The 27,862-nt window shown below is 42.9% G+C and overlaps 1 protein-coding gene across 1 annotated transcript in view; it reads right to left on the reverse strand.

Moving 5' to 3' along the window:
* LOC121608743 (protein unc-13 homolog C) overlaps nt 1–27,862 on the reverse strand; it is a 90,095-nt gene that overhangs the window by 53,499 nt on the left and 8,734 nt on the right. The window contains exons 2-14 of the mRNA XM_041940075.1: nt 24,084–24,115; nt 23,704–23,750; nt 22,539–22,617; nt 19,779–19,784; nt 19,381–19,452; nt 15,223–15,442; nt 13,997–14,224; nt 10,584–10,725; nt 8,121–8,290; nt 6,032–6,147; nt 5,584–5,747; nt 1,218–1,374; nt 667–735 (exon numbers count right to left, since the gene is read on the reverse strand). Of these exons, the coding sequence (XP_041796009.1) occupies nt 667–735; nt 1,218–1,374; nt 5,584–5,747; nt 6,032–6,147; nt 8,121–8,290; nt 10,584–10,725; nt 13,997–14,224; nt 15,223–15,442; nt 19,381–19,452; nt 19,779–19,784; nt 22,539–22,617; nt 23,704–23,750; nt 24,084–24,115 (1,502 nt within the window). The remainder of the gene's footprint in view (nt 1–666; nt 736–1,217; nt 1,375–5,583; nt 5,748–6,031; nt 6,148–8,120; nt 8,291–10,583; nt 10,726–13,996; nt 14,225–15,222; nt 15,443–19,380; nt 19,453–19,778; nt 19,785–22,538; nt 22,618–23,703; nt 23,751–24,083; nt 24,116–27,862) is intronic.

Genomic DNA, 27,862 nt, shown 5'->3' on the forward strand with positions numbered 1-27,862 from the left:
GTGTATCTATCTTTAATCTCAAAAGCACACTGTACACAAATCTTTTTTCATTATCAGAGCTCAAAGTCTTCAAAGCCGTATACTTTATGTTGTTAATACTATGGGAACATGAGTGTGGCTCGTGTTACACAAACAAGTCATTCCTGGTAGGACATCATCACAACTAGAATCACATTTACTTCACATGTATTTTATCTTAATCCTGGTATTTTTTCCAGTACGTGCATCCTGTGTGACTCAAATAAGGTAAATGGGCATAAAACACCCAACTGTATCAAAGACAGAGGGGAACGAGTCAATAACCTCATTTGGACAGCAACAGACACACATTTGGCATCAACATCAAAGTGTGAATGGATTGCTGCACCAAGCCAGATATAGTAAGCACACGGTGTACTGTAAATAGAGTTGAATCAACCTTGAAACCTTTATCAACCTATATCAAATCGACCAGGTGGCAGGTAGCTTAAATGGCAACACTTCTGTCAAAAGTACATTCCGTTTTAAAGGATGTAAATACCAAACAGAGCATACTAAATGATAACATGCATTTACACATAAAAGGAGAATTGCTATGTTAATGTGGAACGATCATTCTTTGAAGTGACAAAAAGTCACAGAGACAAATACTGTCAAACACGCCACGTGCAAAAGGTTCATACGCACCCGATATTTCGAGAGGTCGATCCTCAGTGAGTTATGCAGCTGGTCCAGTAATTTGACAAATTTCTCCCTCTGTCAGGATAAGAATGCCATAATTCAGTCCAGAGAGCCACCACACCCAAAGCATTGTGTCTAAAAATTTATAACACTGCGTGGTCGGTAGCATTGCATTGCCGGCAGTGATTCATTTTTACTTCCTGGAACAAAATTTAGTGGTTTAGCTCTGTTGCCAGACTCGGCTTACTGCCTGGAAATATTATTTGATGCCTTACAACATTAGCTTATTAAAGGTTCAATCGGAAAGCACTGGCAATCTGTGAGATTTGTTGTTCAAGTGCACAACTTGCTTTAGTCAAATATCTCTAACAGAGAATAATGACAAAAAGCAGTGAAGTCAAGGGTTCAGTATCAGACTATAAGACAGCAATAGATGCTACTTAAGTCTAACTGGAGGCCGTAGATAACTTGCATTTTCAGTTAGCACTCGATTGCTTTGTTTTACTGCTGTTTTGTCTGTGGATGTCTGACTACAAGACAATAATAGGTGCACTTACTCCAAAGTTAGATGCAGCAAATCGGTCAGAAGCGGAGGCAGTGGTTGTGGTGGTGGTGGTGGTGTGGGCGAAGTAGGCATTGATATTAGCGAGCAGGTTGCTCATCACTGCCGGCACACCGGGACACATGTATTTGGCAGACAGACAAGAGAAGTGCCTGGAGGGGGGAAAAAAACATAGCATATGTAGCATCAGGGGTGGTGCTTTAGCCATTTTTGGGCAACATAGGGATAATTTTTTCACCAAGGATCAAGAATCACATGAAAAACAGTGTGAGACAGTTTGAGACCCCGCATCAACAATTCCAGACTGAGAATGGTCAAGTAATCGGCGATAATCAAAATCCACACAGTTATATGGTGCTAAAAACGAACACAGTTCCCTGGAAATGTACACTTCTTCTATCCATTGCTTTGCACTGCAGTAACCATAGCAAAAAAAAAAAAATGAGCAGACACGCTGCAGTACAGTGTTTCTTCATTTCTTTCACCGCCTGCCTGCTGAACAGAGAACATATTTTAAATGTTCCAAACAATTACTTCTGGAGGCAGAGCTGGTGCATAAGTAGTTCACTGCTCTGTCCGTGTAGTAAAACAGTGTCTTCAATGAGTATCTACAGCAAAAGATCTCATAAAGCACAGCTGCACAGGTGTAAGGCTGCAAGGTAATGAATGGAGCAAGAAAGTTTGATCGTAAACCAAGGAGTCATGGGGGGGCTGAGATGTAATCACACCCAGCGTGTGCAAGGGAGAAACCTAAATGTTACTGTGTCCCTTTAAATAGTTTGTTTCATTCTCTGAATATCACTGAGACAAACTAGAGCACAGTGTGCACACTCGCCAATGTAAATGTTTTCCACTGAGGTGAATCCACACACGTCAACCCAGCACAAACTGCCTCTCAATACTATGCAATGCAGTCATCTTTCCCAGGGGAGGGACTGAAGCGGGGGCCTTTTACTGTTGCAAATTTGATGTCTCAAATCCCGTTTCCTTTGCTCCTGTCTCCCACACATTTTTAACTCACTGAACTTTAAACTACACACAGTGAGAGGCACATGTATTGCCACTTAAGATCTGAGATGATCTGTTGCGCTCTCTCTTTCCCTACATACACAAACACACGTCTCCAACAGTGCTACCCCGCAGTAATTAAGTGCTGGAGCCTGATAGGCCTGGCTTGAGCAGGGATCTCTGCCGGAGTGAAGAGCATATGCTCATCTTAATACTTCATGCTGCTGCTTCACAGGCCATGTGGAATGCCTCCTACACTATAATTCACTGGTACCTATTGTGAACATCGAGACTGGCTGTCATCTCCATACCCATTCTCACAGCCCATAAAGCTTCATGTTATTCTAGATAGTTTGCCACGTGATGTGCAATAGTTTGTATGTTTACTTTAATGCAGCAGACAACAATATACGCAAGGGTTTCTGTCTCAGCCTCTGGCGTGACCCATAGCAACCATCTAGATACACTAGAGGCTTATTACAGCAAACATGCCTGTGAGCTTAAAGTAGGCTGAGCCTTATAAATAAAGCATCTTTTTTATGGCCATTCTGAAATCTATGGAAAAGCAGAAAACTTTAAAGCTTTAAAGGATAAAAAGAAGGGCATCCATATTATTCTAGTCACACTCTGACTTGCAGATACTGTAGACATAAAAAAGTGCTTGGACAATATGAATAAGAATAAAAAAATGCATACTATTAGAGGAAATTTGTGTAATCAGCATGTTTTTCCGTAAATATTTCTCTATTTCTGTATTGTGAAGCTGGATGCACAGTGAGTCATTGCTTCATAAAGTCCAAGTGTGAGAAAAGGCAGGAGTAATGATTACACATTTACTTTCCATAGACACTTTCCATTTACATTCCATAAACTTGCATTCATTTCTTGGAGACTTACCCTAACCATAACCCTTACCTCAACCTAAGTCTTGAACCTAAAATTTTATAACTTGCATTCATTTTGCCCCAATTATGAAGGCCAGTCCCCACAATGTGAGTGATACATACACACACACACAAACACACACACACACACACACACACATACTCACAAACAGGAACACAAGCATGTTCTCATCAGGAGGCCTATTTAATTACTCTGCTTTCAGCCTCCAAATTATCCACGAGCACTTGGGCTCAGGCGAGCACAGAGAGCGATGCAAAGAGAGTGATGATGGCATCCGCTGAATTCCCATAGTGCTTTTAGAGCTGGATCTACTGAGCTACTTCTCAAGAGGAAGACGCTGCCTGTCCTAGTGTTACCCTGCACTGGTTTTTACCCGGCATATGAGACCCACTGCGCGCACGCTCGCGTATCATTTTACGGTCTCAGATAGCCGGGAGGAATGAGAAAAAGATGATGAGAAGCAGAGGGGTGGGAGGTAGGGAGTGGTGATAGAGTGAGATGAAGAAAAATGAGCACGAGGGAGGGGCATGTCGGGGGTTGTTGTGGGGTGGCACATGAGGGAGAGTGAGCCTTCGCAGCTGCTGTGATTTATACAGCCATCATGTCAGGAGTGACTGGGAGTCAAGGTTCTATGATGAAGAAAACAGAAAGGAACTGGCTTTCATAAATTTCTGATGAAGCATAATAAGCGCTGACATGAGAAACTTAAACAAGGTTCAAGTCTGAAGCACTAACTCGACTTGTGGATGCTGGAAATAAGTCCACTTAGTGCCTGGCAATCCCTCACATGTCACACTGAAACAACATGTAGCACCAGCCCACCAGCAGCACCATATCAATCGAATATGTCAACAAACACGTGCTCTATACATGTTGTAGCAGTTCCACTTTTTATCTGCTGTATGTGCTGAATCAAGCTTTAGGGGCTCAATAGAAACCCAGTGAAAGGGCCAGAAGGAGGCTAAAAGAAGGAGCTGCTGTGGGGTGTATGAGGTTGAGTCGTGATCACTGGGATTGGAGAAATGGGAGAGTAGGGGGTGATGGATCAAACGTGCTTGAGGCCTGGTGGAAAAAAAAAATCAGGATAAAACAGGGTACTAGTCCAAAGACCTGCTGAATGAACCATCAAAACACCCATTGTAGTTTGAGTATTTTCTGTTGCTAAACTTGTAAAATTTCTCAGCAAATGACATCCAGACCAACAAAAGCAACACAATTCCTCAGCGTTGCTTCATCTCAGGGACGCATGTGGCCAGATTTATGGACATGAAAGCACGAATGTGAGCGGCGCCTTTCATTCAATTTGCCAACACAATCTGGGTGTAATTAGCGTCTGATTTACTAAGGCAGCAGCTAATTACAGAGTCAGGGACTGGGACAGCCCAACGAGCGCATTCTGCTCGGGAAGGAGAGCTCAAAATGTGCAGTTTGCTGATGCGGTTTGAGATTTCAAAATGGCAGCTCAGAATGAAATCACAACGTGGTGATGCTCACTGAATTGTTTAAATGCAACAGATGTCATATGCAGACAAAAATAGCTGGATTTGGATTTTCACCAGAAGTGGGCAGGTCTTAGACCTAAAATGGCTCTATTCTCTGTGTTTAGCTGCCCAGAAAATATCCAAAATAATATTTCTACCATTTTATTTTTACCATGTACCCAAATTAATCCAATTAAAGCAAGATTTGTCTTAAAGCCCACAAAAATAAAAAATAAAAGCAAGTCTAAACTGAGTCTAAATAAAACCTCTGTAGCCGTTAATGATTAGTGGAAATTGAACAGGGGCATTTCATGGGAGGGAATTATAAGTCAGAACTGCATTTAAACATTCAGCATGATTTCAAAGACAAACTGGAGGCGGTGTATAAAATGAAGGGTGAGGTCTGTTAGATCTAACCATCAATTCTCTGCTATCTGAAGCAACAAAAAAGCTACAGCAGCCACTGAGGCACTTGAGGACAAACACGTGTAAGCTCAGAATCATGATGCAGACTTCTGCAGTGGTAACATTACTTCAGCACTGCACAGTGTAACATGGCATTGCATGACCTTGATCAATATTCAGTGATTTTATTGGTTCAGGTGGTGTGTCTTTGCATGTGTCAGTGTGTGTGTGTGAGGGAAACAGAAATGGAGACGTGTATGGATGGACGGGATCACAGAGGATCAGACAGACAGAGATAGGAGGAAATGAGATTGTTTATGTGTGTCCATGATCAATGTGATCAAGGCAGGTTGGGAGTTTTTTCCTGGAGACCAGCAATGAATCAATCAAACTGAGGAGTTCGATAGCCCTCAAAGCTCTGATTCTGCTGAGGAGACGTCTTTACTACTCTGCTCTTCTCCTCCTGCTCTCCTTCCCTCATCTCCTTCCCTCCTCCACTCTGCGGGATGAGACAATGACAGATTGGTTAGGTAAAAGGCCATAGATCAGGGTGGTACTAACGTCATAGCCTGATAGATGGACTCCACTCCGTATCTCATGGCGAACTCGTCCACTATCTCCTGAGACACGTCATCAAAGTAGACCTTCCACGCCTCGTCCCCTTTCACCTGCGGGATCTTCACTACCCCGCTGTTCTTCACCTCGGTCAGGTAGTGGAACAGGTTCTGTGAGTGGCACGAGAGATAAGACGGAGCAGGTTACGGTGATGGAGCACAGTGTCAATACAGGGAATAAAAGAGACGTTTCTTTGTGTGATGTACTGTACGCCGCCAAATGACGATCCTTATCACAGCTAGAGTCATCTCCAGCATGATTGTTGAGTCATCCTGTTAGCTTGCTTTCCAATGTAATCACAATAAATGATGTTTTCTTTAGTAGCCATCTTGCTTAGCTCCCCAGACACGATGACTGGAGTTGAGAGGAGTTGAGAACCAACTGTAAAGGTTACCTCATGTAAACAGGTGTACTGGCCGTGAGGAGGAACCACGTTCTCTTCCCCTTTCATCTCCACGCTGATCTTTAGTCTGATGGCACCTGACACCGCAGACTTGTCGGTCCTTTTATCTGTAACACACAACCAGGCTGCATTAGTCATAACTGGAAATTAAAGGAAAAGTAACAACCAATTGCGAGCAATCTTAGGCAGGCACATGCTGGCTCACTTTAAATCCACAGAAACTATTTTCTTAAAGGAACATATCTGCTAACTTTTTAAACACCAGACTCTCTATTCCAAAAACACACGGTGGCCTCTCTGTTTTCTTTATCTGGGATCATACAGTGCAGATACTGTGCACCAGGAAGAGCAGCTGAAGGACCAACTAAACAATAATACAGAAATAATCCTAAAGAGAAAAGTTAAAGCACATAAGGACTAGTCTGTCCAGATCTAAATCTGTCCTCGACCGCACCACAACAGAATGACACAGAAAACACGAAAGGATTAAGAACAGAAGACAATAATGACGCCAACTAAAACACAAAATATTAATGACGGGAAATATTAATGGCATGACATCATATCCTCTAAAACATGAATGACATCGTATCTACAGCCATGCACTTTTAATGCATGAGAAAACACATGAACAATATCACTGGCTGTGTTGGGCTGTAGCTTTTGGACAATATGTCTACACACACACACACACAGACACAAAGATGGAGGCATACACACTCGGTCTGAAGGCTAATGACTCCAGAGCTGCTGGGGTTCGTTACAGACTTTAAATGGGCTCCCTCTGCTCTCTCATATGCAGCTCATCTCCGCTGTGTCAAATGAGTGATATTCTCCTCTACAGTCAGTTGGTCAAGAGGCAGACAAGTGAAAAATAACAGCATGACAAAGCGACAGAGACTAGAGCTGTAAACGCAGGAGCCCAGACTGAAGAGGAGCTAAAGAGGCTTCGAGAGGAGGGCAGCTGGAGGGGTGGACACCCACAGCAGCAGAGGCCTGTTTAAACATTCATTGCGGACATTTAAAAAGGCACTAAGCAGCAACCGTGGACAGGGGTCAGTATTACCACAAATTGCTTCCTTTTAGCTGAAGAGGCAAACAAAGACAGCACCCGCCAGTCATAATACTTCAACTGAAGTGGGAGCTCCCATTATGCTGCTATTCAGCCTCATCCAGTATGGAGAAACACGCGTACCCTGCATCAACAGCATCAGCGCCCAAACTGAACCGCACGTCTCTGTGGCTTCTTGGTAATAATGGTGAGCTCACCTGAACCTCACTCTATCTGACCATACATGTATCTCCTCTGGAACAGTTTTATGGGACTGTGAGATCAGGAGATTTTAAATGTATATGTTCATATCATGTAAACCTTGAGAAATGTGTCAGAATCATAATAAAGACAAGCAGAGATGGGCATCAAAGCACAATGCTTTTCTGGTTGTGTGCCCCTCACACCAAAAATCCACTGCCAAGTAGGGCTGCAACAACTGATGTGTTAATCCATTTGTCAACTCACGCAGAAAGTTAATGGGCAACTATGTTGATGATCAATGAATCCTTTCAGAAATGCCAAACATCGTCTGATTCAAGCTTTCTCAATGTGATGATTTTCTGTTTTGTCAGACAAAACACGCAAATTTAAGACATTGCTGCTGCCTCTGACAAACTGTGAATGCAATTTCTTTCTTTCTTTTAACATTTACTGAAAATAATCAGCAGATAAATTGAGGATGAAAATAATCGGCAGTTGTGGCCCCGCTCTCAAGCGCCAATGGTTTGCATCAAAAGCTTAGTCAGATCTGTGTTTAGTTATTTTTTAATCAGTGATTCAAATCATAGCTTTGGCAGTCTAAGATTTTTTTTTTTACACGGGCAAAGCTTTTGTATGGCAGCTTGCTTTCAGACACAAAATATTTGAGAGGTTTATCTACAGTTGTTAAAAGGAAAAGCGTTACATTGTTTAGGTATCAATTTGAAAACTCAGGTATCATATCTGAATTTTACTTACAACTGCCTCCATGACTTTAAGTTAATCAATATCTCTTGTATAAAGACTGAGATCAAGAGGTTGACATACCTAGATTGTACCAAACGTCCATCTCTCCACTGAGAGTGCGAACCTCGATGATGGTCTGGCCCAGGAAATCATCTGACTCACGTTTGAAATGCTGCTTCACCCGTGACTTGATGTCGTCGTCCTCGTCCCACACACGCACCTTGATGCGGTCAGTGGCGTTGTGACATTCACTGCAACGTGGAGGATGATTACGCCAGGTCAGAACAATCACGACAGCACGAACGACGACAGCAACAGCGTATTGAGTGACAGCTCATCAGGTTGGGGGGTTCAGCAGAGCGGAATGACAGTCAAATGCGCAATTCAAGCATAAACACAGATTCAGAAACACACACACACTTCCTGACCCTTTTCGAAGTAAAACGGAGAACAATCCTCGCCTGGATGCAAATGAGAGAATGTGCGCTTGCGTACGCGCATGGGTGTGTGTGAGTGTGTGTGCATGTGTATGTGGACGAGAGCTCTCTGCCTGGGAGGAAGAATTACCCCAAGATACTGCATGACCTTTACTCTGCATCTCAAGTATATTTCTCTCCCTCGCAGTGGCTGCTAAAACCATCAGAGAAGAGCTGAGTGTTTGACTAGAATGACTGTGTAGCATTCATGGCGAGGATTATTTATTTGTGAAAGCTTTATGTCCATCTCTCTGGTCCGCCTTGCATCAGTGCAGCTGACAGACGTTTCACAATAATGACGCTGCTAAATAGAACAGAGGTGGCCAAAGCACTTAGCTCCAGATGGGGTCAGACTGTTCGGCTCTGGAATTAAAACCGACAGATTACATTTTGTTCTAATGACATCTTGGGTGCGACAGCCAGAGAAACAGTATCTGCAGTATTTTTTTTTTTTTAACTAATCCCTATCCAGGGGAAGCACTGGTCGCTGCTGCTGCTGCTGCTGCACTACTCTGGGACTTTGCTCTCTGCCAAGCACACAGTAATGTATCGCTCTATTAATCTACATCCCTGTAGTAATGGGAAAGAGTTTTATTACAGCCACCACTGGAGTCTCATTACAGGTGTGCAGCCTTGTCTCTAATTGGCATAGGACACATGCACGCACACACACACACACACACACACACACATAGAGAGAGTGTAGTACACACGTGTTCATATGACTTTTTTGCAATTGTAAAAAGTATTATTATTATGAAGTATTAATTGAAAGACTTACATTTTCAGAAGTGGCATGCATACAAAATAGTATTTTAACAATAATTAATAATAATAAGAATTTAAACATATATGATTTCTTACATGAATATGATCTAAAAACCACAGAGAGACACCTCCAGAGGAACCATGCTGGAGAACTCAAAGCTTGCCTGAACCCAGTAATGCCATTAGCTGCTCTGGCTTTGGTTTAAGTAAACATGTCAAGCCCTCACTGATCTTATTACCGTGGTTCCCCAGTGCTCCCTCTAAAGACAGTGAATTACACAAAGCCTTTGTTGATGCCCAGTTGGTTGGGGCCACACCTGGTTCACATCAGCATTATATTTGTTGGTTTTTTAGACAGGTCCAGAAGGGCGAAATATCCGACATATGACAGCATTACAAGTATTTTAGTAAGGCTACCTTTGCTCTTAATACTTGGATAGATGCTGGGAAGTGTAGCAAAACAACACAGACCTTCTGGCAAATACTGTTTTCACTCAGGTCTGGGTTGAGCTCTACAGCTCTTAAGAAAATATTACATTTTCCTCTTCAACCTGGTTCTTATTTTCAGAGTTCTGACACTCCGCCAAACAAAGATAACACTATTTCTTGGGGAAAGCATAGCAAGTCTCCTACAGGGTTCTGTCAGGCTCCAATTTTCCACATTTTCTAAACTAAATTTTGAGAGTACTCTTCTGGATACTTGGTTACACTCATCCATTACGTTGCCAGTCTACTTCTTGTGAGACTTGCAGGATAACCTACAAGCTGATTCATTAGGTGCACAGTTATATTCACAGCTGTGTGGAAAACAAATGAAGAGTGTAAGAAAATGTCGAGGCAGAGGGAGAGAAGTAACCAGCGGATTTAGTGGTGATATTCCCGTGGCTATTGCATCCCTATACAGATCAAAGAGAGTAGCCTGTGCTAAAAACAAAGACACAGACGCCTGGTCAGCACAATGGAGAGGTCATAGAGAGTGAGAGGTCACGTAATACTAAAGCGGTAAAGCATGAAAGGATTTAAAGAGTTAAGACCTGCGTTGTCTACACTGATGGATGCCATCGTAATGCTGTTTTTAGCTGCATCTCAAAAATCTCTGCAGTGCAGCTGGTGTGTAACATCTCGTAAGTGATAGTAATTTCCCAAGCTATTAGGTAAAAGCCAGTACCAGAAAAGAAAAAAAAACTGAATTTTCTTTTACTTATTTACTGATGCCTTAAAAGTCCCTTGGACAGATTATTCGTAATCTTAGTAGGGATTATCTGGTCGGACAGAGGTTGAATCACTAGAGAGCACTCACAAGTTGAATTTCTCATCCCAGACCGGGTTGAGATTACCGAAGATGGTCTTCGTCCTGCGCTTGGTCTTGCCCACCTGGACGGTAACGTAGGGGTCGCTGGAGCCAGTTTTGTCCTTGGCTTGTAAACCCTGTGCACTCATGACTGGAGACAAGACAGGGTTGGAGAAGAGTGAAGAGTCATGTATGTACCACAAGCAACTTATTTGACTATGCTGAGGTTTTTAAGTTTGATTCTCTCGATGGAAGATTCCTTGTCCTGAACCTATTATTATATTGTATTATCCCGGAAGTCATGGGAAGCTTTGGTGGATGAGATTCTACAGCAGAACTCAACCCTGGTCATGAATCTATCTCTGGGTTTTATTCTAGTGCTTATAGGCGTGCTATGGTTTCGACATAAGAATCAAGGCCTTGTCACTGCCTCCACTGCCTACAACAACTTTGTGCACTGGCCAAAATCCGAGGCAGCGAAAGAGCTCAGTTCATTGACAGCAGCCCTGATTGATCTTTTTTTGTGTGTGTGAAGTGTTGAACTTATTTAGGATTTATCTATTCCTACATCCAGGCTATAGGTAGTTCCAACCCCTGTGTGTCTGCCCACTGCTTCAACTGTCTATGCTGAGCTGAGACTTGGCTTTAAAGAACGATCCGTGATTCAGAATCTTACTTCCACACATACAGAGGCAGGTGCAGGGAGGGAGAGACAGTAGTATTTCACAGCGCCATAAAAGGGAAAAAGGACACTGGGCCATTAAATATGCATAAGTGACAGTCTAAATAATTCAGAGTACATATATATCCCTCAGCTCAATGCTGACAGGACTCGGTGGGCAGGATATAGAGGTTCGAAGAGCCATGACCTGCTTGCTCCAGGAGTGCTCAAAATCAAATGCCTCCTGCAGTATAGCGATAGACAGGCCAGCGTGCTTCAAACGAAGTACTTGTCGGATCATCGAACATCTAAAACCCCTGATCCAACCTATATATATATATATATATATATATATATATATATATATATATATATATATATATATATATATATATATATTTATATATATATATATAACTTTCCTGCAGACACTCCAACAATCATGCCCAACTGGTCTGATGTGCAGGGCTAAAAAACCAAGCACACAATCACCTCTGTCAGATTTCCTATGTACAAACAAGTGCATCATCCCCACAATTATCGCCTTTTGAAGCAAATATAAAGATAGGGAGATTTGCTGGGCGTGGTGTGTATTTCAAAAACTTGGAACCGGATTGTTTTAATCCCAAATATACTCATTACATTATTTTTTTAATTGCCACACTGCTTGTTTGTTTTGTTTTTCCTGTGAAGCACAAAATACACTATAACACAGGAGTTTTTAAAAGTACAAAAGGTGAGAAAAGTGAAAAGATTTATTTTAATTAGAGAAGAGCAGAGTAAAAGAGAGCAGACCCAGAAGCATAAATATATCATTTTTTCCCGTGGAATTAAGAATGGACACTTAACAGAGGAGTTTGAGTGCATGTTTTCCTGCTCAGTATATTGACCTCTGTTAGGGAGAGTTTGAGCAAGCATTTAGAAAAAGTAATAGAATTGTTCTAGCAAAGGAAATTAGTATACCATATACAGTAATGTTATGTACTTCCCTCATTGCATGTTTGTGTGATAATGTGCATTTGCAGGCACAGTAGCAGAATTGGTGATTAGCAGATTTTCCAATTAGCTGATCAAAGCATGTCAGATCAGGGTTCATATTCAGTACCAGACCTTGCAGTGAGCACATTGACCAGACACAGAATATCTCACGGTCGCTCTCAAAGTGCTGCACAGTCGATGCCAGTCGCTGTTTATCTAATAAATGGTGAATAAATAACAACTCAATAACTACATTTTAAATTGAGACGTTCAATAAGTCCCTGGGAAATTGACTTAGTCAGCCATGGGTCTTCGCAATGTCTCTCTCACTCCCTGTTGCCTGCTTCGCTCTTTCTCCTCTCTTACACTCCTCTTCCTCGCTATCCCCGTCCTTTCCGTCTCCCTCACCATTTGCCTCCCTCCCTCTCTGTTCTCTCTGGTGTATTGGCACTGCCAGAAATGCAAGGCGAGCAATAAATGAGCTGGGTCTGGCACAGTCACCACAGGGATGGATTGGAGTCCGGGGTAGAGGTTACAAAGCAAACTTCCTGACCTTCTTTCTGCCAGTTAACTAGGAATAAAATGAAAGCCAGTGATTAAGTGACAGTATGTACTTTGCATCAGAACTGTACTGATTGTAATCCTCAGAGATGATGTTTTTAGGTTTACGGTTTTCAGAAATAGAGATAAACAACAGAGGTTATGCAATCAAACAGTATATGAAACACAGTGCAGATTAGACTCAAATGTGGACATGGGATTAAGTTACTGTCTATTCCTTCCTTCTCCCTTAATAAAGAAGAACACTGTCCCTCTAATTTTCCCTTCAAAGCCCTGAAAAAAAAATCCATATAAAATCATGTCTAATGATAATAATTTTCCTGTGAACGTGCTGTGAAGCTCTGAACTGTCGAACAGCACTCAGGAGCTCGACGTTTTGATTGGCATCTCTGGCAGAGCTTGATGTGCAGCTGTGGGGGATTCATTTCCAAAGCACATCATACAAAGTGGCGTGCATGTGAGCTCAAAAAAGACGTAAAGATCTCAGGCAGTTGCAGCAAGTATTATTTCCCCATAATAAAAAAGTCACCATTGCCTCTTTATTACTGCCTCTCCCATGCTTTGCTACCGTTTAACACTTGGAAAGCATTGTTGCAAGCTGATAAGCTCTCCCACTGCTGAACTTGTTTATCTTTTTCATTAGGGCTACACGTCACAGAGCTCTAATAAAAACAATACATGTGTCATTGCATGGGTACATGAGTCGAGTACAGCAGACAGTGTATGACTGCAAATACTCAAAATCTCTACGTGATGATCAAAAAATCAGCAAATCAGTGATGCAGCGGTAACTTTCACACCATTAGCAACAAATGGCTTCTCCCGAGATCAATTTCTATTTCTAATTACATGTGCGTTGCTGTTTGGGATTCAGTGTCAGAGGTTAATGACCAAGATCCTGAGGTTAATAATAAGTGAATACTAATTCGAATAACAGTGTTTGTTATTCGAGATGAGCCTGACACGTAATGGCAGCTTTGTTGATTTGGTGCTGGAGGACTGAGTACAGGGTTATAGGTCAAGGTCAAAGGTCACCTGCAGCAGTATCAGGACATCACCAGTTACAAAAGAATTTATGTCTATTCGACTGATTGATGATTCATGGTTAAATGAGTTTAGAAAACGTAATTAATCATTCTCTGATGGAAAGATTCATAATTAATGTGCAGGCGGATGCTTTGAAGAATTTCTCCTCTGGTATAATCTCAGGAAGCAGGCTGACCTGTGATGTTGATTTTTGCGGACCACTTGGAGGTCCCGTCCAGCACGGCCTGCTTGGCTGTCTTCAGATGGCTGTTGAAGTCTTCTTTGGAGATGTGGAACATCTCCTGGATCACCTCGAACACTTCTGGACGGTTCTTCTCCCTTATCTTCATGCGCTCCTTCATGGCCATGATGATGTTCTGGGTCTTGTCCTCTGCCCCGTGCTTAGAGCTCTTCTCCACTGCCCCTGAAACAATGTGAGAGTTTGAGGGAGTGTTTGGGCACATTTTGGGAAAGAGTCTGCATATTTAACACCCAGTAATTGGTGTAAAAAGCAGTCCCAAGGTGTCAATCATGTGTATATATATATATACTGTGTGAGGGAGCGGAAAGGACGAGAAATCAAAAATAAATTCACGGGTTAATTGTGGTGTGTGTGTGTTTCTTTATGTGTGTGTCTGTAAGACAAAAGAGGCACATGTGAGGGTCAGTGCTCTGTATCTGATCACAGTATCATTTATCTACAGTGTGTTCACGAGTGCAGATTGAAATGTGATAAAGACGAATCGCAGTTTGAGCTATAAAACATTGTTATGCTGGAATAAAGCAGTTATAAAACACTGTTTTATAACAGCCAGGCTGCAGCTAATCCAATTAGAGTGTGTGAGGATTGCTGGAAGGACCGCCCTCAAGCCTGCATCTCACATTGTTCCTACACTGCAACAACAGGGGTGTGCCCGATTGAAAACGCTGATTGGAGGCTGTGATGAGCGCCAGTGACTGAGCGAGCACTGTAAATGCACCATGCCACTTGTAGCTGTAAGTGCAAGATATGTAATATGTATTACACAAATTCCCATAACAGCATTCACATGTACAGTACCACTTAGAGTAAAGCCTTGGTATATATGGAAATGTGAGACAAGAACAAACTAAACCCAAATCATTACAGATGAAGTGCCACACTAGCATTGTGCGCACTTAACAGACACGCAGACAAACAGAATTTATAAACTGTTTGATTATGAGGCAGCACTGGAAGAAAGTAGCCTGTTGTAAGATCAGACTGTAAGACCGTGGAAATTCATGTTAAGCACATAATAAAATGAGAATGAATCCATCTTATTTTGAATGCTTTTTAAATACAATGCAATTTATGCCACAAATCATACTTTCACACATACACACTACCAAGTCTGTGTGAACTGCACAGCAAAGCATTGTGGGATGAGTCTCTTTCCTTACTTTGTAAACAATCTGCATTGAGCAGGTCCTGGCACTTCTCGTGGCATTTAACGCCACACTCTGAGCAGCGCATGCCCTGGCGGGCGATGCCCCACAGCAGCCCCTCGCACTCATGGCAGTAGGTGGGTGCAGTCGCCGTCCACACCTCGAAGTTGTGTGGTGTTGTGGATGAAATCGGGTAGATCAGGGCCTGGAGAGTCTTCTTAAAGACATGCAGTTTCTGAAAAGAAGGAGAAGGCACTGAGACATTGAGAAATAATAAGGACTGAAGACACTGATGGAAAAGATAACGGGGATGCGACAAAACGCAGGACAAAGGCCTGATGTTGTTAAACTCTCATGGCAGCATGAAGGCGAGGGACAAAGATTTTATTTTGAATTCAATACTCAAAAGCAAATTTGTGTTTTAACTACTTTTCAGAAATGTTGACTATGCCTTAAGATCCGCACTTAAAAAAAGAGAAACACTTGTGCACCTGCTGGGGGACCACAAGAGCTCAGTATCATAGTATAGTTTGAGTTTATACGTTTAATAGAAACAGCTTTGGTGGGCTTAATTCAAATTGATCTGCAGTCTGAGGGATGGATGAAATTTAGTGTACACTTCTGCATAACAGTAATTATTTAAGTTGGCTAAACTGCAGCTATCGTTCATCGGGACTGCAGCGTTCTTTAGCTTTTATTATTAAAGAAAGGGATCTAACAGATTACATAATTCCAAGACAACTTATAGGGGGTTTTGTTCCTTTTCTGATTACTTTGTCATCAATGGAGAGGTCAGCTGTAAGAGAGCAAATCACCCTTCCATCTCATTAAGCTTAAATTAACTGCATCCTTAGCCCACATGCTTTGTTCACATCGAGTGGTTTACTGACTAAAGCTCCTCCAGACAAAATACTAAGTCTACAAGAGGCCTGTCTGGACTGATTGCTGTGCAACAGAAGCCTCTTCAAATTGAATGCTTTACTGCAGCAGCCCTGCCATCCACAAGGGCTGGAAAACGGGCCGGGACGTGCCAGTTCTTGAAGGCAGGATCAATGAATGCTGTAAATAAGGTTTTTAAAAGTGAGCATTATCCAGATTGAGAGAGAGAGAGAGCAAGCGGGAGAGGAAAGTGACAGAGAAAGAGAAGGAGATGTATGGTGGTTACAGTAAATAAATCTTCAAGTGGTACTTGTACTCCATTCTGCTTCAGCCTTCTCCTCCACCCCTCCCTCTGCTGCCAGCCCCTTGTGTGCTGACTACAACACCTGAACAGCAGCTCTGCACTTGACCATGAAGGCTGCTGCACTCAAACACACACACACACACAGTCGCAAACACACACACACATCCTTCTGCACAGATGATTAAATGACACCAGACGACAGGACAACAAGGCTGTCTAACATTGTGAAACTCCGCTGCTGCAACAGAGAGACTTGCTGAACCCTGGAGGACCTCTAATGAAGGGTGACAGTGAGATTTCCCTTTTAATCTTAGGACGATGAGACAAAGCAGATGTCTGAGATTTATCCACAACTTAAACAGGAGCCAGACCACACCCGCAAGCCTGCTCCTCACCAAATTTAATACTGAACCGTCTAATACTGACACCGCCTGCAGGAGATGAGTGTGCCAAAATTTCACTGAGCGTGGGAAATCTCAGAGACCTCTAAGTCTCTGTTATTCTCAGTGAGTTGACTTGGCTCTTTTGAGCCTCTTCTTACCAGCCAACTAAATGGTTTGAATGGTACTGAGCATGTTAAGTCTCCGCATCTCTTTGACCATTGCGGTGTTTTACTTTTCATCTTTTTCATTGGCCCAGTCGGTTTCTGTCTTTTTAAATTTCCCTCCCTCTCTGTCTCTCTCTGCCTCATCACTCCCTGTCCTGACACTGCATGTCACACTGTGAAGAAGATGTGGGAAGAGTGCTGCATGTGCGAGTCTCATGTGTTACACCGGGAGGTAACCCTGGTGATTTTGTGCAAGACGCTGCTGGAATTGATTGACAGCCCCTGCCTCTGCCTGAGAGCAACATGACAGAGAAGAATCTAATCTCTCCTCCTCCTCCTCTCACCCCCTCTTTCCAATTTCACCACCTATTGTCCTTGTCAACTACTTCACTGACACCGCCATCCTCCTCATCCTGGTCCAGCCCTCTAAGCCTCTAATCTTTAGCTTTAACCACTGTACCATCTTAACCCTAACAGAGAACCGCAAACCACATGACCCTGGCAATACGTTGATATTTTGCTGCGAACAACCTGCCTGATGATATCTGAACTGACTTAGAGCGACGCATCACATCTCATTTCCAGGTACTCCTTGACCCATGTCAGATCGTGGCTCTCCTCTTCCTTTGTCCCTGTCTTTGTCTAAGCAGGTAAGTTTAAGTCGACAGTCACTGTTAAAAGGCTCTTGCGCTCAGATCACAGGCAGGTCAGAACATTGAGCAGACACGCGGGCCGTTAGCTGGCCCACGCATAATGTTCCTTTCTGCTCTAAAAAGCAGATGCATGGGAAACATGACGCAGAAGGAGCATGTCACAGAGAGAGAGAGAGACTTCTATACGTCAGCAGTGACACAGTAAGACATTTTAATCCAATTAAAATGTATCGAGTTGAAAAAAAAGAAAATGGAAGATGTGAGGCAAACATAAGACAAGAAGAGGATGGAAGAAGGAAGGAAGAAGGAAGCACTCTAAATAGATTCAAAGATCTCTCCGGGGAGTTGAGGGCAGATTGTTCAACATGGCTGCCTGATCAGTGACATCAGGGCCATGGGGTCATGATGGCAAGTCACTATTGGCTCTGATCTTCTCTCATTCTCTCCTCACTTCCCTGCTTTTGTCACCCTTCCCTTCCTTTCCTCTTCCTTTCTCCCTCTCTTCCCATAACTGATCTCCACTCTTAACCAGCATATGGTTGTTTACTGAGTGCTCTCGCAGTCCTCACACGAAAGCACTCTCCTGGATTTAATGCAGCAGATAAAACTCTGACATCTGCTTGTCCTACTTACCAAGACCGCACAATCTGCAGCTTTGCTGCCCTCGACCACCAATTATTAAAGCCTTCGCTGTTTGCTCTGAAACAGAATATTGGACATCTATTCCTAAAGTTCAACTCCTTACTTTCTGTTGTGGTGCAGTGTCCGAATTTGCCCAGAAATCAGCTCGCTTTGTACACTAATTAACACATCTATCACGTCATTTCTCCCTCATCTGGGACATGAGTTGTTCATCCCTAAAGCTCCTTTAATCAAGCCCATGGCTATTAGTAAGCAATCAAGACCATGTCACTTGAGGGCAACTGTGCATGTGGACTATGAGGACCAAGTCAAGTGTGTGAAACAGATAAGTGGTACAGTCATGTACACAAATCAGTGTGCATAAATTGAGGGCCACATCTCTCATTTGAAAAGATTAATATTTGTGCATAATGTGCAGAGGACATATGAATCCGGCAGCCCCTTGTTACACATCGGCAGATATGACACTGTCTGCTTGTTTGTCTTGCTGAGAAGCTGCTTTCCCCTGCCGTTTGCCTCCTATAACGCCGTCTTCCCTCTGGGAGGGAAGAATTGCAATCAATTAATGCAGAGGGAGCTTTGGAGGTCAACACAGAAGTGTCTCACACCATCGACTGAGCCATCCTGCCCTTTCTCTATCGCTCTGTCTTCGTCAATGCACAGCACTTGTTATTAATCGCAGGGCATTGTCAAAATGAAATGATGGGACCATCTCTTAATTTCTGAACTCAGCCAAAAGATCTGACAGAAGGAGCACAGCAGAAAGAGTGAGTAGGTGGCCACAGACTCTATTTTAATAAACTGCACTGCAGACAGAGACAGGCAGACAGACAGATGATGCCATGCTCTATGTACATCTAAAGAAATAATGCCAGTAGCTAATGCAACCCATCTCATTTTCATTTTGGAACCCTGTGTTCCTGGCAACGTGATCCCGGGCCCTGAAGTACAATGGCTGCAGCAAACAGCGCAGCTATAAAAGTCTGTCAGAGCCCCGACACTCTGTTCTCCAAACACCTCCCTAAAAAATAACGAGAGCACGGGTCTAGCATCTCATGTCCCTGCAGAACCCCCCATAACCCAATAAGACTCCACAATAAACAGACAATGATTTTCCATGCAGGCATTGCAGGCATGTTAGTACTCACCAGGTCCTCGTTATTCAGGGTGGACCGGTTCACCAGAGCGAACGAGATGCCTGCCTTTCGAGCAGTGAGGGTCTGAGAGAAGAGGAAAAGAAAGATGATGGAAAGGGATAAATCCACTGACCCACTTTACCTATTTGCAGTTTTGGGCAGTATCTCAATTAAATTACACACATCTTTATAGTGAAACATCTTGTAACTGTCTCATATTGTTCTGCAGAAGGAGGAATAGTCCTGAGTACAAATGAATCACACATTTAATATCACTGGCATGGAAAATTAGCTAAAGAACAGTAAATAAAAAAACAAGACTTTTGAAGTTTTTACTAATGGATGCATCTAAAGACAAAGGACCCATCTGTTGCTCTTAACTTGTGCACAAACACAGAGAGTAAGCTTACCAAAGCCTGTGTTTTCCAGGAGGCCACGGTTAGAGAGTGAAAGAAATAAAGTGAATTAGACAAGGAGCGGGAGGGTGAATGCTGAAAAGCACAAACAGCAGAGGAAATGTGTTTATTATCCATACTGAGCGCATAGGTGTCTCAACTGCCATGCAGGACTGCCGGTTAGGGCATAGAGCTCTAGAAAGATTCAACTATTCATCAAGAGAGATTATACAGCCGTTGCATGATTCTTTATCCACTCATGCATTGGAAGTTACTAAACTGCAGTCATGCTTGGCATTTAATTCAGTTCTCTGTTGGATGAAGCTTTGATCATATTTTCTGCTGTCTGCTCTGCACATTAGTTTGACACAAACACGAGACACACACACTCACGTATGGGTGAAGCCAGCTGTACTGCACAACACCGTACTTGCACACGCGCGCACACACGCACACACACGCTTAAACAACACACACGCATCTGCTCTGACATTCTCAAACTTACTCAAACGGTATTAAACAGTACACGTCCACATAAAGCACTCTCACAAACACAAACAGGTAACACACACGCACAGACGCGCACGTATACACACATGTAAATTAGCTGTTATATTGATATCCATTGAGTTTGGGTGACCAGAGATTGATACACATTTATCCCATACTGGAGGAAGTTACGTAACAGAGGAATGCAGACATGGACAGCTGACAATATTGGATCAGTCTTTACCACGACCCTCTCGTCTGTACAGCCCAGCTATGGTAAAGATCCATGGAAGCCATGGAGAATGTAGGAGGGAACGTGACCTCTACATGAACTGTGAGTGTTGATGTAAGTTTATCAACATGCACCAGCACTGCTGAGGATGCTACGGGCAATACAAAATGACCCTGCACGTCCAGATGTTATCTATTCAGCAACAGTGGAGCGTTCAATGCTTCGTGAATCGATTTTCCACTTTCATTTTTGTGTTTACATTTTTGCATCCCGCCATAGCATGGGGGAACCCTGCTGTCCATTCCAATCAAACGCTGTCGCTGCCCTGAAGCAATCACACAGCAAATGGGGGACATTGACAAAGGAGAGGCATGAAAAGGGGACCAATTAGTTTGCTGACTACTGACTTCATCCCAAGTGTAAAAGGCTTGCTCAGTGTCACTTTTACATGATTTAAAAGCCCCACACAGTTAAATCAGAAGTCAATGAAGTCTCTCGGATATATTTTTGGGTTGAGTTGTCAACATTTCAAGTTGTGTACAATTTTTCGACCCCTGCCGAGCAACGAAAGAAAAAAAAGGAAGATAAATGGCCAAGCATCGGCGAGGCTGAAATCTGACAACTCACTGAAAAATATCACCCATAGCTGTTATGGGTCTATGTAGGAATGGCAAATATACACGCAAAATCCAAAAAATAAAAGTAAAAAATAAAAAACAACAACCCATACTTACCAAGACATTGTTGGTTATTAATTTCATGAGAGATATGGACAAATACAGCATCAACTCATGTTGTTCACTGTGATATAAACATTCATCAGCATCTACGTGTATGACATCAAGCTACATAACCATATCATGTCACAAGAAACTCTAAATCTTTCAAAGTGCAGAATGTCGAAGTATTAAACAGGTTGTTTGTAAGTAACTTAGCCCTAATATTGTTTTCCATCCTTTTGACTAAAAACATATGAAGATGACAGACAAACATAGACAAGACAGACACACACTGTGCAGCACATAATGGACAAACAGTTATAAACAGACATGAAGGCTATTTGCTTCAAACAGAGAGGCTAACCATGTGGCACAGTGCTAAAGTCGACTGCACTGCAACAGGCCTCTCTGTGGGATATGTTATGACACATTATGTTGCAATAAAAACAAATGGGGGAGCATCACTGTGATGCTATGCCTTAAACACCCTCTCCAGGCTAATTAATCAAGCCATAGAGTTATAGCTAAGGTTACTTTTAACATCCCCAATATCACCAATAGGCAGTGCTCTACACTAAACAGCCAGAGTTTTAAGTGGTTGCTTTTATCACCAATCAGCTCCTTGCTGGCTTGTTTTTATCACAATAAATGTTTATGCGATTCTTGAAATTCATTTTGAAACTACAGTGCAAGTCTGGGGATGGGAATGGAGAACTGGTTCCAGCCGAGATACAAATTGTCCTGTGCGTCGGAGCTGTGCGCTCCAAGCGCATCATTTCCCTTTAATGATGCCGGCATATTTATCTGCCGTTTCTATGGCGTGTTCAGACTCAGAGATAAGAAAACAGTTGCGCCGGTGCTGAAAACCTGTGTAGGCCTACTTTTTTCCACACAGTAAGCTGATCAGGAATCGATAAGGGAATCGATAAAGAGTTGGACCAATAAGCAGAATCGACAGTGGCACCGTGGTATCAACAAAATCTTATCAATTCCCATCCCTAAGCAAATCTACAGATTGTATGTGATGAAAATGTTTTAAATAAAACAGATGGTGTGCTGTAACACACCTGTAATCAACTGATGTTTTGACAACCAGTGTTTGATAAAGACTGTTCAGGCTATTGTAAGTCCTGTGCTAATGCGGCAATATCATGTAATGATATGAAACAAACACTGTCTCTCTAAAGCCCCGGCACATTTAACTAGGTTCCCTGTAAAGTTATTATTGGATCCATACGCACACAGAGCAGGATTCCACCCATGTGGTATAATGTGGGGTCACGCAGATACATTTCACATAAATCACAAATAACCTTGTTGCGGCAGATGACTCACCAGGTCTCGGACAAGAGGCACTGTCCTCTTGCGGCGTAAATCTGGCATGCTGTCAATACCATAAAGAATACTGCCAGCCCTGGAGAAGCAGACAGATTTAAGGTGTATTAATATCATAATAATGCCATGCTGGGGGAGACATTACTACGGTGAAAGGGGGGCTTTGATTTACACAGACGGCAACCACCATGGATCACGCCTCCCGCCTAACCTGTCTCACCCCGTCCTCTTCACCTCACATGATGCCGACCACCTACACTGGAGCTCCATGTAATCCCTTTCACCCTGTGCTGTTCCCACGGACTCCCTCTCTTGCGTGTTATCTACATTTTGGCAGGGTATTGCTGCAGCGATGCCTATTATTGATACACATCATACCTATTGCTGGATTTCTATTACATGCTATGGATACTGAAAGTGAGATCTCACACCTCAAATACGGACACTTTAAGCTGAGTTTTTCTCAGCTGTCTCTGCGGCACTTCACTTCCAGTTCTCTCGCCCACTCCATCCTCCAACTCCCTTGTGCACACTTCACGGGCCCCCTCGCCGCTTCCCCACCAGTCTTGCTCCTTTCCCATGAGGCTCTCAGTGGCATCACCTCAACTGTCACTCAAAGCCTCTCTAATGACCTCAACATGACATCAAGGCTCCAATGCCTCCACACAGATAAAGCTCCTCAAGCTTTTCTGTCAGCCCTCTCAGCGACATCAGTGGTATGACCCTAAAGATACACAACGTGACAAGCTGCACTGGCCCTTGCCTCACCCTAGGGCCCCTGGCTCTCCCTGCCTCTAAGCACAATGCATGCTACAGATGGCTGCATCGGCATGTCGGGGTAATGGAGGCTATATGATTATGAGCTATTTTTCCCATGACTTCATATGATATAACAGTTGGCTTCATCTATGTTTCATGTAGACTTTCATCATTAATTGTAACTTCATACACATTAGTCTACATGTTTACAGATGCTGTGAAGGCATCAATCATTTGTATAAGCATCTTGGGAGCACGATACCTTAATTGGGGCAGCCTGCCAGAGAATCAGCATGTCTGTAATATTTCTACGGCATGAGCCTCAGCGTGGAGGTACAAAACAGCACAGCAGCTCAGATTTGTGTAATTGTGAACCGATCAGATAAGGAAGCGAGCCACTACTCACCCTCCTGACTGCAAGCCGAGCACTTTGGGATCCAAAACACTGCGCGGCTGCAGACAGAGGAAACACACAATGTAAAACAAGAAAGTATAAGGTACAGTCAGTGCACACAACTAAATGCAAACAGCAGCAAAATGCAAACAAATCAAATGTACAGTCTAATATAATGTACTTGGGAACATACAGTACATGTGGAGGTCAATTCAGGATCATATAAATGGTAGGAGAGGAGTACAGCACGGGGAGAAGGGAGGCAAGCACCACAGGCAAAAGACCAAATTATTCCACATCAATGTAATTTGTGGGCTCAAGACTGAGAGTTTTGCCGCTCTTGGTGCTTCAGGCCAGATTTGCCTATTGTGTAACGCTCCCTCCTCACTGACCAAAATGGTCAGTTTGAAACACAAATCATTTTCTGAAAGGAGAGGAATAAAAGGACAACCAGCACAAAGTGACAGTCAGATGGCTCGAAGGTACATGCAGCATTCTCCTTCATACCTACAGATATTCCTTCAGTGTATCTACAGGAAAACAAACACGCACACTCACAGGTACACTCAGGTAGATGTAATATTTCAAATCCAATTCAAAGGAGACACAAACCTCACACACCATCACGCCAGCATACCACAAAACACAAGACACACTCACAAAGATATACACAAACACATGCACATGCAAGGAAATCACACGTGTCCACGTGCTTGATGATAAACAATGACTTAAAACCTGTGTATCCAAAGCACTGCTGTCTGAAAGGAGAGAATGACAGGAGGGTGAAGCGTTAGGAGAGAGCAGCTCACTGAAAAATACACACACTTAGGACATGAATCTACTATTACTGCCTGATGACACAATTCTGTTTTGCCAAACAATTTATGCAGAAATGGCAACAGTCAACATGTGCCTCAGGGGGAATAGCTATGAACAGAGGAAGACTGTATGAGGTAGAACCGGTAGAAAAAGCAACGTACAATGTAAGGTTCACAGGTTGAAGGTCAATATGTGACACTCATTCATTCTTTGCACAATATTTCAAATCAAATGATGCCTTTAATCGATTACAGTACGTGACTTAACGGTCATAGCTATGGAGATGTAGAACATTAGGTAAGCACAAGCAGTTGGCATCATATTCCCATATTCGAGACAAACTGCAAGAGGGCAAGCCCTTTAAATAAGCAAGACTGCAGAGGTGTAATTACTGTGCTATTGATCCATGGGTGATAAATGGCAGCATAATCACGATCTAATGTGCTACAAACAGAAAACAGCTGTTCACCAGAGAAAGATCAAATTGCCGTTCTGATTAAAACAATGCGACACACCGTTTGTTGTTGACATGCAGTTACTGCGTCACTAATGCAGCATAAAGCAATGATAAATTAGCTTCTTTCTTGAATTTTGCAGGTATTGATTCATTTTGTTTTGTCTCTTTACTTGAAAGTTGGCACCAGTTAAAAAATCACAACACGAAAATATTAATTGATAACCATTAAAATATCAATTGAGAAGACGTTACACAGTATTTGGTGGATGCTATTACCCAGAGTGCTTTAGAGTGCCATTAGTGTTCACCACAAGTGCATATCTTTTCATGATGATGGTCCTCACGGAGGTACTGATAATTTAAAAACATTAAAAAGGTTTTCTAGTAACCATGAAACTAATTAGATTGTATAACTTCTTGAAAAGGCTTTTTTTTTTGTACAGACGGCATATTTTTGGTGACAACATATTTCTACTGGGTGAGGTGACAGCAAAAGCTGCACACTCGCAGAGACACGGCACTCAAAGAGGTGCTAAGCTGCAAGCGGGAACCATGGACAGCGATCAGCTCAGCTACTTTCAGCACAGCTATACAAGATAGAGCCATCTCCTCTTCCAGAAAGTCTGCAGCTGCGCTAGATAAAGCCAGACCACAAAGATAGACTACAGCCGCTGATATAAACCTCATTTCACAGGTGCCTTAAATCTGAGGAACAAAAATGTAATTGATTGGTAGGAAACCTCTGAGTGTGTGCGCTGTGGGCAAAGTGTTGCAGTAACAACAATAACAGTAAATCCTGCGTTTCAGCGCTGACACACATGGTCACATGCTGCACATAGATCAGAGCTCACTGGAGCAGAAAAGCCTGCACATGGCTGATAGCATAACCAGGACCCCCTACTCCAACACACAGAGGAACATGTGTTCTAATGTGGACATTCAGGAACACATATACACAAAGATGTACTAATAAAGAAAAAGCATTATAAAATTAAGAAATCTGTGATGAAAGATTTTCACTAGACCCTTGTTTTAACAGATGGCTGTTCCCAGTCATGATCACAGTCCAGCACAGCGAGGGCACAGGAGTATTTCCAGGGAGCTCATGAAAAACAGAGAAAAGCAAGATAACAAAGAGGAGCAGGACCTGTCACAACTGAATGCTGCTGCAGGAAAGTTGAGAGTGACTGTGGAGTCGAGGCTGACACGACCACTTTGTACTTTTGTGGTCTGGCTCATTGGATCACAGTACCAGCAAGACCTCAGCGCAGAGCATAGGCCGCAGAGTTGAACACATCCTGACTGAAAACAAACAAACAAAAAAGCTGCATCGACAAGCCAACTGCTGCACCAAAAGTGCAACCATGTCAACTTTGCCTGTCATTCTTAATATACAAGTCACACTACAGATAGACTGAAGCTCACCAGAGCAGAAAAGCCTGCTGGTGTTTCCTCTTTACGCCAAGTTCAAGTCTTACTGGAGAAAAGGAAGTTCAGTGATGACTAACTTAATATCTGAAGTTAAACACAGTGTGCCAACCTTTTCAATGGCATGTGAAGAATCATAACAGTTCCAATCACACCAGCAATAATGTTACATCGCTCGCTGACTGGCAACTAACATTAAAACACATTCGGGTAAAAATGAACCAGATGACATCTAAACAAGAAACAACATTTGTGAATTAATATTCAACAACTTGAACTTCATCTATGAGCAGCCTTCTTAGCGTTACCTAACAAATGATCAGTGCTCTACTCAAAAATGCAGGGCGGGAGTTCGTAGTGAAAGGCACACAAAATGAACAGCAGCTTTGCACTGGCTGGGTGTGATCTCTGCTCAGGCAGCTTAAAATGGCCCATATTTCCATTTGGTGCCAAGACAGGAATTAGTTTGACCTTCATGTAGTGCTGCAACAGCGCCATTCAACACTTCCACTTCTACCTGGAGACCAGGGTACGTGTCTGCTACCAACCATCAACACAGGTTTATTTTAGGACAAGGGCTCTCAAAGTGCAGGCCGCGGGCCAATGGCGTCCCTCTGAAACATTTTGTGCGCCCCCCAAATGTGAAACGAAATGCATGCATTAAATTTTAATCATCTGCAGCCCATTTCAATACTTCCAATAGCCAACATTTAATGCACTACTTGGCTACTGTGTAAAACCGCATCCCCTTAACAAGCGTCTGACAGGCTAGGAATGACAACATGTAGAAAGCTACCAGGTGCATGGCTACTGGGAGCAAGGAATTACATTCTGTCATCAATGTTAGTGCTGTTAGGTAAAGTTAGTGATTTCAGTGGACACCTCAGCAGTAAATGTGGAAGTGAGGTGGAAAACCCACCATGGAAAAATGCTGTGTGGCTGAGGAGAAAAGGCGTTTTCAACTCGTACTTCATCAGACCTCGGGGGACAGATGAAATGATCTCCCTCAACCGCAAACAGGTGCTCCAGATATTTAATGTTAAACAGCATTTCAAGACCAACCACAAATCTTACGCAAGTTCATGGGTTTTCCTCAATCATATGCTGGTTCCCTAAGTTGACACTCTCAAAAAGTTTATTTTGGGACAGTCCTTCCCTGACAACAACCAGTTTTGGTCGCCTAAACTGGACAAATGTATCTGCATGGTGCACGCGACGGATTTGGGGAATAGCATAGTACGGATATTTAAGGGGGTCGCAAAGATGGTGTACTTAAGGATGGTGTTTGACTGATTGTGGGGGGCCAGTCTGGGCCAAAAGTGCCAGGGCCAATTTTTTTCGTCCCAGTCCAGCCCAGCCTTGCAGTAAAGCCACGGTGGTTATCACATCCTTCCCTCTCCAACCAAAACCAAGGTAATGTCAGGAGGACACCCTGTAGAGCCTGAATGAAGACACAACATTTAA

The sequence above is a fragment of the Chelmon rostratus genome, chromosome 1 (assembly GCF_017976325.1).
Source record: "Chelmon rostratus isolate fCheRos1 chromosome 1, fCheRos1.pri, whole genome shotgun sequence".
In the NCBI taxonomy this organism is placed as follows: domain Eukaryota; kingdom Metazoa; phylum Chordata; class Actinopteri; order Chaetodontiformes; family Chaetodontidae; genus Chelmon; species Chelmon rostratus.